Genomic DNA, 21208 nt, shown 5'->3' on the forward strand with positions numbered 1-21208 from the left:
TTTATGTTGACAGAAACTATCTCCGACTTAACGACGTTAAATACAAGGAAAATATGACTCAAAGAGAATGAAACTTATATATAAAAAAAAAAACACTTCTTATAATGGCTTTAAATTATGCAAGTCATACTATTATTTGCGAACTTTTGTAGGATTCATTATTCGAGATCTTAATTAGTAGTCGACCGTTACTGACCTCGTCACAGCACAGACAAAAGTCTTTCGTAGTCGTGCATCGCGATAACGCCTCGACTATGCTTTGGAACCTATCCCAATCAAAAGCGAAGCTAAACGAACTGCGTTCCCTGCTAGGGCAAAGGCATTGGTAATCGTCTTGAGTCACGCAATGAGAAGAAGGCAAGTCTGAAAAGCGCAAGGGAGCCTGTCGCGTGCGTTGCACTATTCACTTGGTAGCGGGTTGGTAGACATTAGCGATGATGCCATAGCGAAATCTTTAGACGGCAAGAAAAGCTTTCAACATGGCTATCGCGATATCGAACTGATATTTCATTTTTTCAGACACACGTTTACCGATCATACAGAAAGTAATCATTATTAAAGCGCATTCGTAAACTTATTATCCAAGTTCCAATTTCTTAACAAATGTTTCAGAAGAACATTTTTTAATCGAAATATTTTTTTCAAATTATGCCTTTAAAAATATATTTAGAAAATTTATTATTTTGATAAATTTCAGAATGTAATTTTATTTTAATAAACGTTTCATTTTATTTACTGTAGTAATTTTAATATAAATATTGTTTAATATAACAAATATCGTTTTTATGAAAAGAACAATTTTGTTGAAGTATTTAAAAATTTAGTTCGATACAGATTTGAAAATTATTTTTGTTGGACCATCAAAGTACACGTAGGACGTTCAAATTAATTGGTTGTTAGAATGTCAACATTTTTTGCAGCATTGTTCGTTATGCTTGAAATTCCTATATCATTATTTTGATGATCTAACAAAATTATTTTTAGATGTGTGTGTCATATCAACTTAAATTTTTAGATACTTCAGTAAAATCCGTTTTTTTCGCGTATGTTCAAATTACAATCATCTATAAGAGGGCAATAAAACCAGTCACTAAATCTTCCAATGAGTCACAGACGTCGAGACACCGTTGTTCGAACAAGATCATCCCCTTTCCCGTTCACCTGATCCGTCTCGCTAACGGGATTAGAGCTCCTTTAATACGCGAGACCATTAAATCACTTCAATCCCGTCGAATCGAGTCACTGTTTTCGTGCGTTCACGAAGCTCGCAGACGATCCGTCTAACATCTTACATCCTACTGAGCGGAACAAATCGACGTATATTGCATCCCCTAGATGTTTCCTAAGCACGAGTAAATTTGTTAACTAAACAAAAACTTTTCTCTATAAGTAACTTAAATTTTTAAAATACATATGCGTTGATCATGGAATTGGATGCAAACAAAGTGTGTGAATTAAATTGTCAATCTTCTACTCTCTTTGATTCAAAGTTTAAAATCCCGATCACGTAGAGTGTAAAGTAACTGTCCCAAATACTGTGTCTGTCCTTATTAGTGTGCTTTTGTATTAGTGTGCTTAATGCATACGATACCGAAGATGATATTTTATTTTTTGAGTATTAAAGTATTTTAAATATTTTTTAAAAGATATGAGGAATTTATGTGAAACATACCGCAAGATTTTAAGCTTGTCCCTAATGTGTCCTTAATGTGCCCTATATTGGAGCTGAGAACGTGTGTTATGAGTATACATTGAAATAAATATAATTGAAATAATGATTTATGTAATATTAACTTAAACAATTAGCTTAAATTTATTATCTGTTTTAATAATATATGTTAAAATGAAACAAATGTGAATAGATATACAAATTGGGGGTACATTAATAGGGTCATCGCTGCTTGAAGGACTCATTAATAGGAAAAACATGTTTTTTATTTTTGTCACAAACATTATAAAGTATTAACATTTTTTAGATTAAAGAAATATTATGAGAAAAAGAAATAGTTGAAATTGATTGCAAGCAGATAAAATTAAAGTTACAATATTTAATAATTAATTCAGTAACAAGCAAGTTGGCTAAAAGGCATATTAATAGGGACGGTTATCCTATTGTATTTAAAATATTTCAGAGACTGATTAATCTACAAGTATTTAATAAAAAGAGTATTGGATGTAATGTGGGAATTATGTACCATGAATAATTGAATAATTTTATGCTGGGGAATAATGCATGCATTATATGGAAACGTGCCATGTACACAAAAGATTATAATATTAACGGATAGAAATAGCTGGCTATTTTGTTAGTCAATCACTGTAGATACGACATTATTAAGTCTTTGAATTTTAAATTTAAATCTATTATCAAATTCCTACTGCATTATTAAGTTATCATTACCATTACAGTACATCAACAGAAACGTCACTATTCGCGTGAGAATCTATATATGTGAGCGATTATTTTACTTTATAAGTCTCTTAATCAAGTTCTTTTCCAGTAAGCACCAGACACGATCTATCAGTTCGGTGCTCTGTATAGGTAATGCTCCAGAGAGAATCGCGGGGGGCACTTAGAACAAGTGAGAAAAAAAGCAGGTTTCTCCGCAATTCAACGAAGACGCCGGTGATGGCACCTCCATCTATGGGGTTTCAACGGATATAGTTCGTGCGAGATGTACGATGCGGTGCATCTGGCCGCCCGGTATATAATATAACGCCGCCGTACCGCGGGAACTATAGTCGCTGGCTAGACTGCACTCCCGCACCCCCGCACGACCGAGAAGAGAAGGTCGGCGCAGAGAGAGAGAGAGAGAGAGAGAGAGAGAGAGAGAGAGAGAGAGAGAGAGAGAGAGAGAGAGAATTGTGGGTACTAAAAGGGAAGGGTAGGGGGAGGGGACGATGGGACGGCGACGGGTTAGGCAAAGTGGGTGGGCGGGTGGTTGGTCGGGTTGGTTGGTTGGGTTTTAGGGGGCCCCGCGAGCGGAAGAGCAAGGGAAATGTGGGTATGAACGTGTTCGACGAAGACAGCGGGAGACGATAGGGAGGCAAGGGGGTAGGACAGGGTGACCGAGTGAGAGAGAGGGCTCAGCGGGGGCGAGAGCTCAGCCGGTTCGAAGTAGGGGGCGCTGGCTAGACACCGCTCAGACGGTCCAGGGGGTCGCAGGGGATAATTTCTACAATGGCGTCGACGCACACCGGGATACACGAGACGCATTTGACGACATTTCGATGGAAATCGACGCGAGCGCGAGCAACGACGTTGAAGCGACCTCCCGGAATCGTCGCCGCTCACACCTGCACCGACCTTCACCAACGCACGTGTCCCGATTAGATATGCGAGGCACAAATGCGTGCCACGGCTGGTGCGTATTGGTTACCTGTCCTGTGTCCAGGTGACTGCTGCGATACTTGCCGTGGATACTTATTTAGAGTTCAAAGTCTCAAATGATATTCTAAAATCACATAATAGAAAATTCCCAGCTGCAAATATTTTTTTCAAATGTTTTTTCTTTCAGTGATTTTTTAAATTGATATCATCGATATCTAGTATCTCTATGGCTTACAGATAAATAATAAAATAATATATACGTATATAATAGTACTTGCAGATATAATACATATATTATATATAGAATACAATATATATAAATCTCTCTTTTTTTTTTAATAGATATTTGATAAATGATACTAAGAATATGATATAAAAAACATTTTCTTAAATCAGCGATTAACTTTTTACGTTTACAATAATATCGCATTGACTTGTTTTGATGCAATCGAAGTCTGAGGCGCATTACGCCAATGCATCGGCATAAACCGGGGATGCGGCGAACTGTTTTTTATCAAGTGACGATAGAGAGTTCGCACTTGAATCGAGCCAAGCTGCGTCGGCCCAGGTCGAGACGAAGGTATTCTAGATGAGAAGACATCTGTCATTTCCATAGTTTTTCTCATAAGAATGATGCGCAGACCGTTCGCATTTTTTCATGTTGGTGATACTTCTATACCGTTAAAAAAAATACATTTTTACTTAAAAATTATTTCAGTGTTGCATCTCATCAAATATGTATCTCCGAGCTAAAATACCGTATTTAAAAAAATAATATAATATTACAATATTTAGTATCATATCTTAATAGAAATTTATTTATTTCTAAAAATGAAAGATCTCTTTTTAATTTTTGAAAAAGAAACACAAGTGGCAAGTACCTTAGATTCGTATTAAAATTATCGTATTAATTTTTTAAATCTTATTTGTAAGTTGGAGAACAATTATCAAAATTATTAAGTATTTTATTTTCCAAAATGTTGTAATACCAATGATCATTTCAAGATATCAGATAAATAGAACATATTCCAGATAATAAAAGCATCTTTGAAATAATAAATAACATTATGATAATAAAGGATATTTTAAAAAACTGATCTCTTTTTAAAAAAACAAAAAGCTAATTGCACATTTCTATAAGGAAATAAATAGAAACTTGAACATTTCTTTTTAAAACTGATTGAGAATTCGTTCACTCATCGCAGGCAGGTATCGTAGTTAAATTAATGCGCGTTGAATTAATGTTTAATAACATGCAAATCATATAGCAATGGCTCGGCTGCCGCCGTCGTCGCTTCGCCGGTGTGCATTACAAAGTCAAAAGGAAGATATTGCTATTAAGATCGCGCGTGTATAAGATAAAAGCGGGATTTCCTGACGTTGCAAGTGTTACTCATTCTCTTTGATGTGTAACACTTGACTTTGCTACGTCCCTCGCATGCACGATTTAAAAGAAAACATTAGAGCTATCAAGGCGACAGAAATCTCACCGTCTGACGGAAATTTCTCTGATACTTGTATATATGAATGATTTATTGCGAGTGTTTTTACTCCACCGCTCCTTCGTGGATTCCTATTCACATTCCACAGGCAAATCGAAATTACAGTAATTGTGACAATCGTGGTTACTATAATTGCCATAATTATTCTTAACGCTATAATTATTCGTGCTAATTGTCGTAATATTTCGAATATTTTGCTTCAAAAGCAACCTGTTGCAATCGATTATTGTATTGATTACCGATTTATACGGAATGCTCAGAAGACATATTTCACAATGTCTTCTTTTAACTATATTCTTTTAACTATATTTAAATTTAATTCTTATGCGTCTGACATAGACACTTCATGGAAAACTATTGAAATATATTCAGCTTTAATAATTATAAGAATTAAAAACTTTTTATTAACTAAATATAGAAGAGATTATATATAGTGCTTTATTTAGCAAATGTGTGAATAATTTTTTCAGGATCAAAATATCCTTAATTAGATCTGCAGAATACGTTGTATTCAATTGATAAAAACTTTTTTGAAGTGTACCTAATAATTTCTGAAGTTAAATTTTAAGTAGATTCTATTCCAACACAGATTCTTGAATCAAAATTTAGTTATAAAGATAAACAATGCGTTAAAAATTAAAAATTGCAATGAGTGATGACCTATCCCTGTTAAAAGCTCATCCCCAAACTGGCAAAAGAAAAGATATTTGTGTAATTAAAAAAGACATTACTGGTTTTCGAAACATCCTGTATAAGTGCAAGCGACAGCCGTTATCGCCAAAATAAACGGAGTCGGGGTGCCCGTTTCCGTATATCTCACCGGTGCTCTTCCGGAAGCGTGATCGTCGGCCTCCCGGAAGCGTGAACACGAGGCGGCGAACGGTCGGCTGTTGAAGCAGGATACGGTGGGGACAGGTGGCTGACCGACGTCCGCAAGTGGGCACTTGGGCAGGAAGGAGGACATCAGGACCCTGATGCCCCGGGGGGATGACGGGGAGGTGGACGAGGACAGGAGTTACGGTTTCGTGGTCGTTCCGTGCGTGCGATGTAATTTCCCGCAATGCCGCCGTCTGTCCGTCCGCGACGACGCGACACGATGGGACGGGACGGGACGGGACGGGACGGAATGGGACGAGACAGGACGCTGGGACGCGACGCGTCGCGTCGCGTCGCGTCGCGACGCGGCCCCGCGCACCGCCATATGTGCACATACCACGTAAGTTTACACCATTGTTCCGTCTCACCCTCGCCCTTCCTTTTCGCATACGAAATCGAACATTCCCGCGTTACCTCCGTCGGGATATAACGCGATCCTTGCTCAGGCGAGACGGCATCTTCAAGTGGCACGCTCACTGGGGCGTCTAGACGCCTTACATCGCGACGTATAGCTTAGCTCGTCTCGTTCCATCTCGTCCCATCCCGCTGCGTCTCGTTTTCTCCCTATGGATGTTTCTCCGGTATCGGGAATCCCCATGTTACGTCCGACGGTATAGTTCGTTCGGGGATTGGAAAGTCACCTTCGGTAATGTTGAATGAGCCGATGATCGAGAACGTTCGAAATTTCATATAAATTGTTCAGGTATCTTTCAATTTTGAAAGATAAGATTTTCCAAAATTTTGAATGTCACAGGTACACTTTAATTCTTTAATTATTTTTAATAGTTTTGATTGTTTATATAACGTTGTGTTAATATGATATACTTTTAGTATTATCCATTTATTGGGTTAGGTATTTGCATAAATCCTTTTCATACGATTTTATACTCTGCAATTCCCATGAATTATAAACGAACGCTTTTCTTCGAGACGGTCGCATCGATCCATTTTCGAGAACGAAGCACCTTGACGGCGACCTTGCAAGCTCGGCGATGAATGTGTGTGTGTGTGTGTGTGTGTGTGTGAGTGATGATGCGATTGCATCCATAAAAGGAAAACAATATGATGTGTTAGATTGACTCATTAGCGTTCGTCAGCCTATCAGCAAGATAATATCGATAACAATAAAAAAAAGAAAATCTCTTCCTATGAACGTTAAACATAGAAATAACCAAAAAATATTTACATATGAGAATTTTTTAAAAATAAATATGTAAATATTCAAAAAACTTGTAAGAACAATTAGCCTCAATTAATCAAGAATTTTTTCAGAGATAATTAGATTTATTTTTAATTTATTTTTCGTAAAAAGGACTGATAGAACACTTACAGTGTAGGTACTGTAAATAAATAAATCAGAAATAAGTTCGCAATATTTTGATATCGATGAGAATATCGAGACATTCTAAATATAAGTTTCATCGGCTGTGTCAATTCCACTTTAAGAGATACGCGAAACTCATAATAATATTCGGAGAATTAAACGTTCATACTTAATAAGACAGAACTTAATGAAGCGCTTTCTCAATGACGTGGATACAATGGACTAAAACGTTAATTGAAGACCAAACGGACTACAAGTAGCTAGATAATCAGATAAACTGTTTGAACAGGAGGAGCGAGAGAAGAAAAAAAGAGAGATCTTTCCGCGAGACAATGCGAGAACGTAGCAGCGATGAAACGAGGGACAAAAACGTCAACGGTTATAACTGTTGTGGCTGCGGCTACGGCGAGGACGTCTGATGTCTGGCGCGGGTGAATCGCACTAGCAGAGCTGGAGGAAAAAGGTAGTCGACGGGGATGGGTTACGAGGGGATGCTGTAGAGAGTGGCGGACGTGATACTTGGCGCGTTCGTAGGGTGGTTCCGAGGATTTCAGCTTTTATTCGAGTCGTTTCGTCTTCCTTTCGGCGATGGATCTCGCGTCTCGCGTCTCGCATCTGCAGCGGACAGCCTTGCTGTTGCTTGCCTCCGTGCCGCTTTGATCTGCCTTTTTTCGGAATTTCTCCACGTACGTAAGGCACCGTGCTCCGACGAATAGAATTAAAGTGCGATTTAAGCACTTCCGTCCGAAAGTCGATAGCGGAACGATCGTTCTACGTCCTCGTACCTCGAAATCGCGAAATAATAGATCATTCCTTGCATTTTTATAATAAATATCGTTCTTTAATTGTTTTATCTGATTAAGGAACACCACGCTGAAGAAGTCGAAATGTAAATATTTGAAATTAATTCAATAATAAACGTTTATATGAAGACTTTTGTAAGACTAAATATTTACATTTCAATTTCTCCAGCGTGATATTCCTTAATCAGATAAAACAATTGAGAATCGATATTTAATATAGAAATGCAAGAAATGAACGTCTTCCTTTTCCATTCACGTACGGAAAGAACGATTTTGATAAAATATCTAAAACTTTAGCTATGGATATAGATCTGAAAATGACTTTATTAAACCATCGCAATAATTACATAGAAATATCTCAATAAGTAATATTATTATACAAAAAGTTTTGATATTCTACCACTTTGAGCGTCCTACATAATTATTTTGGTCCAACGAAATTATTTTCAAATGTAGCTAAAATTTTTACGTACTACAACAAAACCGTCCTTTGTGTACTTCATTATGCGCAATAGTATAATTTACGTATCTAGATATGTTACACTGGTAGAATAATTGTATTTTTTTAGCACAAGAATTGTGATTCTTTTAAAATTAAAACAATAATAATATCTTTGTAATTTTTAATTTTATTTTTTAATGTAATTTCTTTTTCTAATAATTTTATTTTGTTGATGAAAGTTATTTCGACAAAATTTATCGCAATAATTAGTCTCAGTGTAACTCGCACGTTGCACAAATGACACACGCAAATGCAAGCAAACTTTTGTGTACAAGTCCGGAGATGCGACAAGTTCTCAAAAGCATGAATGTCGTAATGTAAAGTCTAGGCATGCTTGAGCAATAAGCTTGGCAAATAATATACACTATGTTATACTATGATGTCATCTTCTCTATCAAAGTCCCGTAAGCATTTATCAATTAGATGTATGCGTAAGATAAAGGTCACAGTAAATCATTGAGTCTATTCAGACACACACACACACACACACACACACACACACACACACACACACACACACACACACACACACACATACACATGCAAAATATAGTAATAAAAAAAATAAATATCTCTCTTCCAAGTAAATATCTCTTCTTAAAAGTCAATTTCCGCTATTTTCTGTTATTTTAAGATCTCACGCGATTTCCTGTGTATTTTTACGGAAGGCAGCCTGTGTGACTCGAACATTACACGAGAAGGCGTCGGACGATAAAAGTCGTGCGTGATAAGGCCGATGTTTTCATCGAATTAAATACATGCGCATCAAGAAAAACGTATAAATTATTTGTACATATCGCCTGATTTTGTTATGTCTAATTCATCTTATCGGGCGCATATGCGCACATTTCAGTGAATCATTAAATTATCTTCTTGAAAATTCTCAGTTTTACTATATTATGAATAATATCAATCTTCTTTGTATAATGTATATTGAATAATATCGAATAGAATAATGAATAGAATGAAAAATCTACGAGGGAACAGGATAATACTTTTGAAAAAATGACGTTACGCATTTGTTTTATCCTTTGAAAAAATATTTATATAATTTTATGTTTACGTACAATATTGTTGAAAAGTTTCCAGACATGGAACTTAAAATTGCTTAATATTCAGGTCATCATAACTTGGTAAAAAATCATCGCAGATAAAAAAATAAATAAGTATTTCAAAACTTGAAACTTATACTTTAGCCTTATGATCGTTTTTCAAAAAAATTTTGTCTTTACAGTTCTATATCTTAATAAATATCACGTTGTTGTATTTCTTACAAATTACGTACATTTAACAGTGCGTAGTTTGATAAAAAGTTTTTTTTTTTAAAAAGTTCAATATTTTTGAAAAGTAGTACAAAGATTTACCTCCAAAATGCTTTTTTAAAAATTTTCTTATGATTTTTCTTGACTAAATTACGCAATATTGAAGCTAAACCTGTATTGCAAAATAACTAACGGTGAAATTTGATAAAAAATCATCACAAAAAATTTTATCTTCTCGATTCTGTAGAATTAAATTTAAAAATGATCAGAAACTTGTTAAAGTACAAACTTCGAGCTTCAAAATACTTTTTTAATTTTTTACGATGGTATATTTCACCGAATTTTAATGTTGATTGTAAACTATGCAGGTTTAGTTTTAATGATGCGTAATTCAGTTAAGAAAAATCATAAAAAATTTTTTTGAAAAAGCATTTTGAAGGTATACCTTGTACCGTTTTTCAAAAATATTGAACTTTATGAAAACAAAACTTTTTATCAAAGTGCGCATTGTTAAATGTACCTAATTTTAAAAAATACAACAATGTGATATTTATTAAGATACAAAACTGTAAAGAAAATTTTTTTTGAAAAGCGCTCAAAAGTATGCTAAAGTATAAGTTTCAAGCTTTAAAATGCTTTTTCATTTTTTTGTCTACAATAATATTTTTTTGAGTTACAATGACCTGAATATTAAGTTCCACTAAGCAATTTTAAGTTCCATATTCGGAAACTTTTCGACGATAATGTATATAAATATATATTTTTTCATATTATTATAAACGACCAATTTTAGAAGCTTCTCAAGGGAGTTTTTCTTTATATTACGTTTCCTTTAATATATAATTATTTAGCAATAATCGCGCAATATATATATTTAATGTCGAGACGAAAAAGACATTACAGATGATTGGCTTATGCTTTATAATTTTATAATATAAGAGTCGTTACCATCGCCGCCGTTTTTCTCGGAGCACTGGACGAATGCATAAACGTAATCGGCAGAAGTCAAGTGAGATAAGATCTCGTCGCGTCCCTTAGACTAAGGCGGTTGTAAAGGGAGGTAAACGAGGGGCGGCGTTAACTTCTTGTTTCATGGCCGAGATATGGAAATAGTGAGTCATTTCGATGCGGTGTCGCGCCGAGAAAACTGTCTGCCGGAGGACTACCGTTTTCGCGTAATTCGCGAAGAAGAGTGGGTGCTCATCACACCCTCAGAGGGCTTGTGACCTCGCGGGCGGGAGCATTGAAGCTGTAAAAAGTTCATCGTGCACGCGAATGAGATTGGATCGCGCGGTCGCGAATACGACGACGGCGGCGGTGCAGACACCGCGTTGATTGTCGCAGTTGTCGTTAAAGTTGTCGGAAAAGGAAGAAACAGTGATGGAAGAGTAAGGGGGAGGAATACTATGTAGCTACGCGTCCTTGCGAGTTATGATTATTGCTGCACAGCTGCGGCTTCACAATCGGCCGCGTTACTCCGGAAACCGAACTATCACGTATCTTTCCACTCTCTGAAATATCCCCGAATTATACTTTCTCAGCGTTTCGTAATTGAAATCAAAGAGGATTTGTCATTAAGAACGGAGACACGTCGCGTCTCATGATTAACGAGACCAACTTGGTACGAAGAATGGCACCACGATAAGATTATCGTAGCCAACGACTCGAATCGTTTCCGACGATCGTTTGAGAATAAAGAACCGAGAAACAAATCACATTGTGGCATTAAGCCACCGGAAACAAGATGTTCCCCTCATCTCTCCTTGCCAACGCGCGAGTTCAGGTCAGTTGATTAACGAGTCGTATCCGTTTTGAATCTTTAAAGGGTCCTCTATACAGAAGTCGTAGATGGTTGTGGAGTCTTAAGTCATAGGAAACCAACCAATCACAATCAAATATAAGGAGAATACTCGATTAGAATTGGTCAGTTATCTACGACTTAAGACTTCATGACCTTCTATGACTTCTAAGTAGAAAACCCTTTACTCGAACGAAAATGTCGCTGACAAAACGTAATGATCGACGGTGCCACTATAAAATATTTGCCCAAAGAAATCGATAATAGTTGGCGAGAGTTAATGTCACTTCAGTGAAAATCGGATGTTCCAAATAATTGATTTCGGATCCCGAAACTATCTTAATAATGGAACTTGTCACAGTATAATTTCAATAATGACCTATTTTAACCCAGAATATTACTTTATATCAAGTATCATGAAACAGATGATATCCCTATCCAAAAAAAAGCTTTTACCACTTTTATTTTATTAATTATACTCTTTGGTATCGCGACACATGTCAAATTAACACATGGATATCATTTCTAATTTTTATCTGAAATTTTATTTTATCTTTTATATATGACGTAACTTTCCCTGACGTTTTTTAATTTCTTTTCTATGTACAATAGTATTTATAGCACAGCTTTTTTAATTACAAATGAAACATGTCACCGCTACCGTTAGATAATACGTATCTGTAATTTAAGTAAAAAAAGACCATTTAGAAAAAATATAAAGAATATAAAATGCAAAAATATATTTGAGAGAGAACCTAGAACCATATCTATAATCTATTATATATCTATTCGATATAAATTCAAATATGTTTAAGTTAAAAGGCTGATGTTGTGTTAATTTGGAATTTGAAAGTGTAAATATATAAAAAATAAACAAAGTTATTCAACTTTAATACATATACTTTAAATTTACGTAAAAATCAAAGATAAGAACTTATTTTGTTCTTACATTTAGTAATTAGGATAACAATTTTATCCTCGCGTTATAGAAACTTTTAAAACATTTCGCGACTTTAATTCTCAATGCGTATAGCGCTGCATCGGATTAATTCAGAAGTATTTTCTATTTTGAGCGATTTACGAGGAAAGCAATGAAAGCGACGGTCAGAATGGGATCGCGAAGCGTAGTATTCGTTCGCTCCGGTTAGTTGCGAATGGATCGAACTACCAAAAGCAATACAATATTTCTCAGTAGCGCGTCGCGACATTGCGCCGTCGTCCGCGAATGACACCGGCCGTTTCGTATCGATAAATACTGACTTTGCGAGAGCGACGGCTCACGTTCTCGGTTTCACGGTGATATCTCGAACGGCTTAATGGCGCTGTTAACTGCCGTATTATTTAACGTGGATTTATGCATTGGAGAGTCGGCCGATTAAAACGCCACCGTGGTTAGCGAAGGACAGTGGCTGTCACATCGCCCATCGCCGCGTCGCGTTGCGTTTAGGAGATGCAGATGAGAGGAGAGAAGAGGACGCAGACGTTGGTCGTCGTATCTCTTAATCCCTCGTTATAGCCCGTTGTGACAAACAACCACGGCTCGGCGGAACGGCGAGAAGGACTACAACGTCGATGAAAAATACCCGTCTTCCTTTACATCAGCAATTACACTCAGTTACGTCGCGATTGCAACATCTTAGTACATATATTATGACGCACACGTCATTAACGTTCGTTTTTTGAAAAAAAAAAAAACGTAAGAAAAACTTTAAGTAAAATCACGCGCAGTTGCACCGCGATATATGTCCGTGTCACACTACGCATTGGAGATTGAGGATTGCGAATTAAGGATTAGAATTCAACTAGGTAATTTTAATTTTAATCCATTTTATTCTAATTAGACTCTAACTGAATTCTAATCCTTAATTCACAACCTTAATCTCCAATGCGTAGTGTAATATAGGCATTAGACGTTGGTACCAAGTTGCAACGGTATGAGATGCTATTGCCATGATACTGTTGATCTTATGTATAATCGACAGCTTCTTTATTTTAGAATAAGACATTTTATATAGAACATGTTTTATAGAACTTTATATAGAACATTTATATAGGACATTTTATATAAAACAAAAAGTAATAGTTTTATACCGCAACTATATTAGTTCTATGAAGCAATTACATTATCATTTTTAAAATTTCGATATAATTGACGAAATTCTGACTCTTTTCCAATGAATATGTAATAATGCTTTAAAAAAAGGTTCTAGCAATTAAAAGCTGAAATCTGAAAATATGAAATATTAACTTAATATTTCTGTTCTATAAAATATATCTGGTTGAAAATGAAGAAAATCAGAAAATTCTGATTTATCTATTTTCAAAATTCTAATTAATTCAACCAGGCATTTTTTTCTGTGTAGTAACAATTTTTTTATTTTCATCAGAAAATCGACTTAAATCATAATACTTTTCGATGTCGCTCAAATTATATTAGGTGTTGGAATTAATTCGTAGCGTTTTTTAATGAAAGAATGTTATTTATTTCACATGAGCATTAAAAAATACATTAATGAAAGTACTTTTAAAACTTATAAATACTTTGTAAAACGCTACGAATTAATTCCAACACCTAATAATATATGTTATAATAGATGTTAAGCATAAATTTAAAAAATCAGATTATTTCTGTTAACAGAAAGCATAAATTAAATAAATAAAGAAGCACCAAATATTATTACCAATAAACTTTCTGGTCCTCCTACTATGACAATCCAGACATTTTGCAACGCGAGAGTTGTAAGCGACGTAGGTATAAGTATCTATTTTTCCGATCGAGATTGTAGCTATCGCAATCAGCGTGGGAGTGTAGCAATTGCGTTCAAGGATCGGGTGTTTTCTAGGACGCGATGAAGGAGAGAGAGATTCCTGGCATGCAGAGAAACGGAATTCTATGTGCTCGTGGTGCATACACGAGTGATTGCTGGTGGGAGTGTCGAGAGAAATAGAAAGAGAGAGAGAGAGAGAGAGAGAGAGAGAGAGAGAGAGAGAGAGAGACAGACAGAGAGAGAGAGAGAGAGACAGAGAGAGACGAGGTAAGAGGAGCGGTTGACGGTCGGGCGACGGTCTCGTGCATCATCCACGTCACGATCGCTGCCAATGGGATCTTGGATATCAGGTGATGCTATTGGGGATTTGCATCTCCTGGACGCGCCGAATGCATGAGAGAGGTGAGGAAGCCCTCTCGTCCGTGAGTCGGCTGGCGCGACGAGAATGATGGGAAATCCGGTTGCGTTGCATATATAGGCGAGGAAGACGAGGATGCAGTCAATGCGCATACAGGGTGCTTCCAAATTAAACCATACCAATTTTTAGAAGTGCATTCTTCACTTCATAACCTAATTTTTCTTTATAACTTTATTAATTTCATAAAATAAAAAATAGTTTTTCATTAGAAAAAAATTTAATCTTCCACAAGATAAAATCTTTCAGATTATATGATATGCGAAATGTTTTAGTTTATTTAAAACTGTATAAAATAATGATTAATATAAAAAATACAAAAACGTAAAAATTAATTTTATGAAAGTGATACGATTAAAATATTTGTTTTTTTTTTGCAAATATTGTCACATTTCAATGATCTTTTTAATTGAAGTTATAAAAAAGTCATCTGCGACCAAGGACAGAATATCAGTATCCAACGAGATTTATTAATAGCGAAATTTATCAACTGAATTTTGACCATGAAGAAATCGACTGTGTCGTGTTGCAGTTTGCACGCTAAATTAAAAGCTATTTAATTTGGGACCACCGTGTAGATCGTAGCGGACGCGAGAAAGAGACGCAGATAGATAGCTAGATAGTGCAAACGAGAGAAACGAAGAGAAACGGAACATGGTCGATGTGTCTAGCGCAACCCGGCTGACTGGCTGGCTGGCTGGTTGGCTGGCTGGCTGGCTGGCTGGTTCGGGTAGTAGCTGGCTGGCTGGTTCGGCTGACTGGATCAACCGGGGACCGTCTAGCTTGCGTCTACCCCGCCGCACAAGCCAACCCGGCATTATCTATACGTCTAGACACCCCTGCGCCACCGAGAGAAGACCATAGCGGTTTGGCGCTCCGCTTGTAATTTACAGCGCACCCCGCCGTGTCTCTACACCCACGAACTCCTCTCTCTCTCTCTCTCTCTCTCTCCCCCCCCTTCCTTTCACCATCTTTCTCTTTATCGCTTTCTCCTTCTCTCCATCTCTTTCGCACTCCTGACGACGACTAAGATCACGCTTGCACCTCCTCTACTCGAGTTTTTCCACGTTGCCCCCCTTCGATCCCCCTTTTTCACCCGTTCTCGCCTTGACGTTCCTTCATTTTTCTGCCATCCGATACCAGCTCGAGTGACTGAGATCGAAAGTTCACCGACGTTATCATAAATCTTACATCTAAATCGCGAGATCGTTTTTCTTATAATTTTGTATAAAAAACGCGATAGAGACGAGATAATTACATTTGACGACATGACGCGTAAATTGTTACCGCGTAAGTCTACGTAGTTATTTTTCTACGTTGGAAATTCATAATTACGCATTTGTTATCATTCATTAGAAACAGAAAATTGTTGCCAAGAGTTGAATGTTTGTAATTTCATAGAACAATGACGTAGTAAGCTGCAGACGTTATCGCATTTATTAATACTGCTGCGCAGATATATTTGCATCAAGGTCGGTAGAATGCATGCATGCGCTCTCCCATTCGGTCATCCCTCCCACAGTCAGACTTTTATATGACTATTCTATAGCGGTTAGAGGAAGCTCTGTTAATCCTGGCACTAGATAAAAACAAACCCCGTCCGAAGTACGAAATATGCGTCTGCGGCTGGAAAATCAGAGCGAAATTTCCAATCGATTCCCGTTAAATAAGCGGCGTAGTAAACTTTAATTTAAAATCGTCTGTATCGTTTGTATTCTAATTCATTTTAACAGTTAAAATAATCGTAAATTATTCCTAGGTTACATATTGTGTTATTTTTTCCGAAGATTTTTATCCGAATAGATAAATCAACATAGGTTTATCGGTATTTTGACACATCTCGCACTATGATTTTTGCGGATTTGACCAAACAGACGATAAATTGAGAAAAACAAACATGATATGTCTGTAGGGTTTTCTCATACATATATCATTTTACTTGTGCAGGCTTTTATACAAGTATAACTATATAAAATCATAAAAGACAAACGATATTTAAAGATATCCGAAAAATTAAAATTAAAATTTATTTGTCGATATTTCTCTCTTTGCAACACACGAAAAAAATAGATTGGGTGATTCAACAAAACTATAGCGCGAGTTCAATATCTACAACTGAAAAAGATTTGATGATTTAATAAAGAAATTATATCTGTAAGCAATTATCAGTATGCTAATTCAGCCAATTCTTTGCTGCAATAAAAACTGCTAATATGACAAATCTCGTTCATTACTGTAGCAAAAGTATGCGCCATCTTAGCTAGCATATTTTGTTTAAAAATTTTGATTTATATGTTGAATTTATATCAATTTTTATAGAAAATTATCTTTGCTGTATTAACAAATTCGCTGTGCTATTACAACAAATTTATTGATCATTTATAACTGCTAATTTTATTCAGCGATATAACTTTACTAATTAATATCTATAGAAAAATTGTTATTAGTATATTATATATTATTATGGCTATGGATTTGCTCAGTCAAGTTTACAATTATTTTAACAAATCTTTTTCGTCCGTGAACTTTTCACACAATTATTGGTTACCTGAATTGATCGTAATTCCATATAAAAAAATCATCGCTTTGCGTTTCAGGCAACAAACTACTTAGATAACTGCGCTAGGATATAGCTAGGATATGTGGATGCGACGATGAACTTTCGAATTTCGGAGGTATGGAATAGAGAATGGCGCGATTTTCCCAGGAGTATAAATCGGACGGAGATGCAAGCTACGACGACGAAGGAAGATGGATGGCTAGACGGATAGATCGACATCGAAAGCTTGAAAGGGGTTGAGAGGGAGAGAATGGCGACGGCGATGAAGGCGCAGACTATGGCGTCGAAGTCAGGGGTTGAACAGGCTGATGTTTTAAGCGATGTAAGTTACAGGCGCTACGAATAGCGGTCTCGGGCGTAGATTAGTCGTAATCTGGGTACATTGCACTCTGCAGCGTCTCCATTCTCTCTCTCTCTCTCTCTCTCTCTCTCTCTCTCTCTCTCTCTCTCTCTCTCTATATATATATATATATATATATATATATATATATCCTCTGTTAATAAATGCGTCTTTCTCCTTTGCTCTCTCTTTCTCTTCACCTTGATGTACGCTCTACACAGTATATCCTTCGGTCGTACGTTCTCATACACTCGAACATCGACTTGAGACGATCTCGATGCAGTCGTACTCAGGCTCAGATAGACGCTATCGTCGCTCGCTTGATTATTTCCCGGCCACTTCGACAATCGAAGAAGAGTTTTTGGTGCTTATTCCCGTCTGGCTTTGTAACCGCAGAATTATCGCGATCGTGACAAATACCGAATAACAGATTTACGAGATCTTCTACCGAAGTGGAATTTCCATCTATTTCATCATTTCGATTTCGATATTCTTCCGGAATAGTCCGATATATATATATATTGGATATGGCAAAATTGGAAAATTTACGAGGTCTATAAAAAATCGCGCCGATATTGGATATAACTCGAAAATTCAAAATTGCCCATAAAAAGACACTTTAGACGTGTGACTTTATATTTTCATTGCAAAGATTTCATTCACGATGTAATTATTGAATGAATTAAAGCGATGGAAAAGTTCTATATATGGTTATCTCAGAAAATGCAGGCCGGGAATTTCATTATTACCGCGCGCGATAACTATAGTAACAATCTGAGATATCGAACAAACTGCGCATATACTTTAGTCGAATTCAATATTGAAGACTTCATTCGTTGTGCGAAAACATCCGTCCGAATGGCTGAAGAAAAACAAGATAAAGAAATCAAGAAAGTGACCGAGAGGGTAATCTCTATAACAAAACGTGGTGACGTCTTAAAAAACGAAGTGGCCGCTGATAATATTCGGTAATGCATTTGTCATTAATAGAAAGTATAATAATATAAATTTGTTTTTATAGTAGCTGAAGTAGTATATATACTTGTTGTAATTAAAATGAAATAGATATAGCCCTAGCTAACAATATTAGATATCTATATTTTCTCTAGAATATTTTCTCTAGAATATTTTATCTAGAATTCTTTCACCTGCACATAGTTGTACTTATTAATTACCGATGTTATGCATAAATTTAAATGGTTCTTGAAAAAAAGGATAATTTACAATAAATGCTATAAATCAATTGAGCTAAAAGTTTTTTAAATAAGGTAATATTAGGCTAATATTTTGGACTAAGACTGTATGATTTAAATTTAGCGGAAACGAAAAGGAAAGTTCAATACAGAAGTTTTAATACAGAAATACAAAATAAACCTAATAGTTCTAGTAATATTCATAACGATAGTAGACTCATTTTTATGAATAAAGTGCAGATGATTATTTCGTTAATATTTTCAGCAAGGAAACGAACTTCCTCGAAAGCTTGTCGCGATGGTCATGGCCGCAGAAGTATGAGCATCTGACTGGGCAATTTTTCAGCCAGGTACCTTAAAAACTCTGTTGGTTGGCGAGTCGCGTACGGAAAAAAAAGAAAAAGAACATGCGAACCGCAGACGAATTTCAATGTGTCCGCCGTGTCACTGACCGTAGGTGTTGGCGGAGAAATGCAGAAAAGCGGGACTTCCGGCGAACACTTTCGAGCGTGACCCGCCGGAAGACGTAGCCGAACGTTCGCCGATTCCTTTGAAAGCTTCACCAGCCTTCCCTAGAACGACATCCGCCCAGATCGGCCATCGTTCATCCCGCACGGAATACAACTTGGAATTCATGGGTCGTCTCTACATCTCGCCAAAGTGGACGATCGACCCTCCTGCGGATACCCCGGAATTACGCACGATACAACAAAAATTTATATTTCTAGGTTGAAAGAAGCCTTGAGCATCCAGAAATAGCGTATCAATACATAGAGAATAATAAAAAAATTTTGTCATAAAGTTTTGTGTATTTATCAAATCATTATCCAAGTATCAAGAAAAATTTCTCACAAAAATTATTTGTTAATTATATTTGATATAAAAGGAATAATCTATTATTTTTCTATTCTCTTGCTCACTCTTTAAAAAAAAAACGTTATATATAAATCAAGCATAGACAGAATAAGAAATAAGTTTGATCACAAAGTTTTGTGTTTATTAAATTATTAATAACGTATCTATATGTCGCTATATGTCGTCATTTTGACATCAAAATGACAAATAGTCAGCTTATTACTTGGTTATTTAAAAAAACAACTTTAGCAAACAGTTACATCTTAGTTAGTTACATCTTATTAAATACTAAAAAGACGTAAACTCTGCAACGAAAGATTTTCTCATAGATTGATGAACTGAAAACCACTCTATAAATATGGTTATCTGGAAAAATTTTTCTGTGGAAAAATACGCGGCTATTGTTGATGCATTTCCAAAGCGCTTTAAAGCTAAAGGTAGTCATTTTGAAAAATAATTATATTAATTATCATTTTTAGTATTTAATAAGATATATATAATACAACCATATAAGACTCTAGAGTTTGTTTCTTTGTAAATATAGATACGCGTTATTAATAATTTAATAAACACAAAACTTTGTGATCAAACTTATTTCTTATTCTGTCTGTATTTGATTTATATATAACGTTTTTTTTTTTAAAGAGTGAGCAAGAGGATAGAAAAATAATGGATTATTCCTTTTATATATTATAAATATAATTAACAAATAATTTTTGTGAGAAATTTTTCTTGGATCGTAAAATAGTTTAAAATATGTTAATTATATTGTCAACTTAATTATTATCATTATAAATACTAAAAACTGTCAGTCTTGTGTGAAATTTTAATTATCAAATTTCCAAGAATAATTGAAAAATACTGACGTTGTCGACTTTTTTTTATTTATAAAAACATTTCACCGAAATACGTAATATAATATTTTACATACTACGAAAGATTGAAATTATTAATATTAAAATTAATACAATGTGTGTGTGTATGTGTGTGTGTGTGTGTGTGTGTGTGTGTGTGTGTGTGTTTGCGAACTAAGTCTAAACTATTCAAATTTAGATATGAGTGATATATGAAAATTGTCGACAACGTCAGGCGTAACAGTAAATTCTGGAAATATACACAGAAAACTTATTGTGAGTTTGAAAATACTGTCAACAACAAACTCTTCTTATCATAAAAGTTAATTTATCATAAAAATTAATAAGTATTTTAATTAATTAATTGTATTATTTAATAGAATAACAGATAAAATTCAAAAATTTTAGCGATTGCTAGAAATAATCAAAGTAATAAATTATAAAATAATCAAATGTAGTTAATTTATAAACGCATGTAGACAATACATTTGTATTAAGAGAAAAATGTTTGATATTTATAACTGCATGGTAAAATAATTATGGTTAAGGAAACAGGAACTCTATACAGTTACTATCGCTGTATATTATATTAGCAGTAATAATTATATTTATAGTTTACCTTATATAAAAATATATATATATTTACAGTTAAAAAATTTACATTTTAACACATTTCATATTTTTCAAACGGTCCACTTAAATTTTTTTGTTAATTTAACACAAGAATATATCAAAAGATAACACAAATAATATGTAAAAAAATTAACACAAAAAATATAATATTAATACAATTTATAAGCAAATTGTGGAAGTATATTTTTCTAA

At 35.2% G+C, this 21208-nt stretch overlaps 1 protein-coding gene and 1 pseudogene across 1 annotated transcript; both read left to right on the top strand.

The window, feature by feature from the left end:
- Nucleotides 1–654: 654 nt before the first annotated feature.
- On the top strand, nt 655–19483 carry LOC147910658 (uncharacterized; annotated as a pseudogene).
- LOC105154239 (uncharacterized) lies at nt 17501–19080 on the top strand. The gene is made up of 2 exons (XM_011069605.2): nt 17501–18449; nt 18940–19080. Exons 1-2 carry the CDS (start codon nt 18172–18174, stop codon nt 19031–19033), a joined length of 372 nt encoding a protein of 123 aa, XP_011067907.2. The 5' UTR covers nt 17501–18171; the 3' UTR covers nt 19034–19080.
- Nucleotides 19484–21208: the final 1725 nt, after the last annotated feature.

The sequence above is a fragment of the Acromyrmex echinatior genome, chromosome 2 (assembly GCF_024713525.1).
Source record: "Acromyrmex echinatior isolate Ae372 chromosome 2, ASM2471352v2, whole genome shotgun sequence".
NCBI classification, from domain to species: domain Eukaryota; kingdom Metazoa; phylum Arthropoda; class Insecta; order Hymenoptera; family Formicidae; genus Acromyrmex; species Acromyrmex echinatior.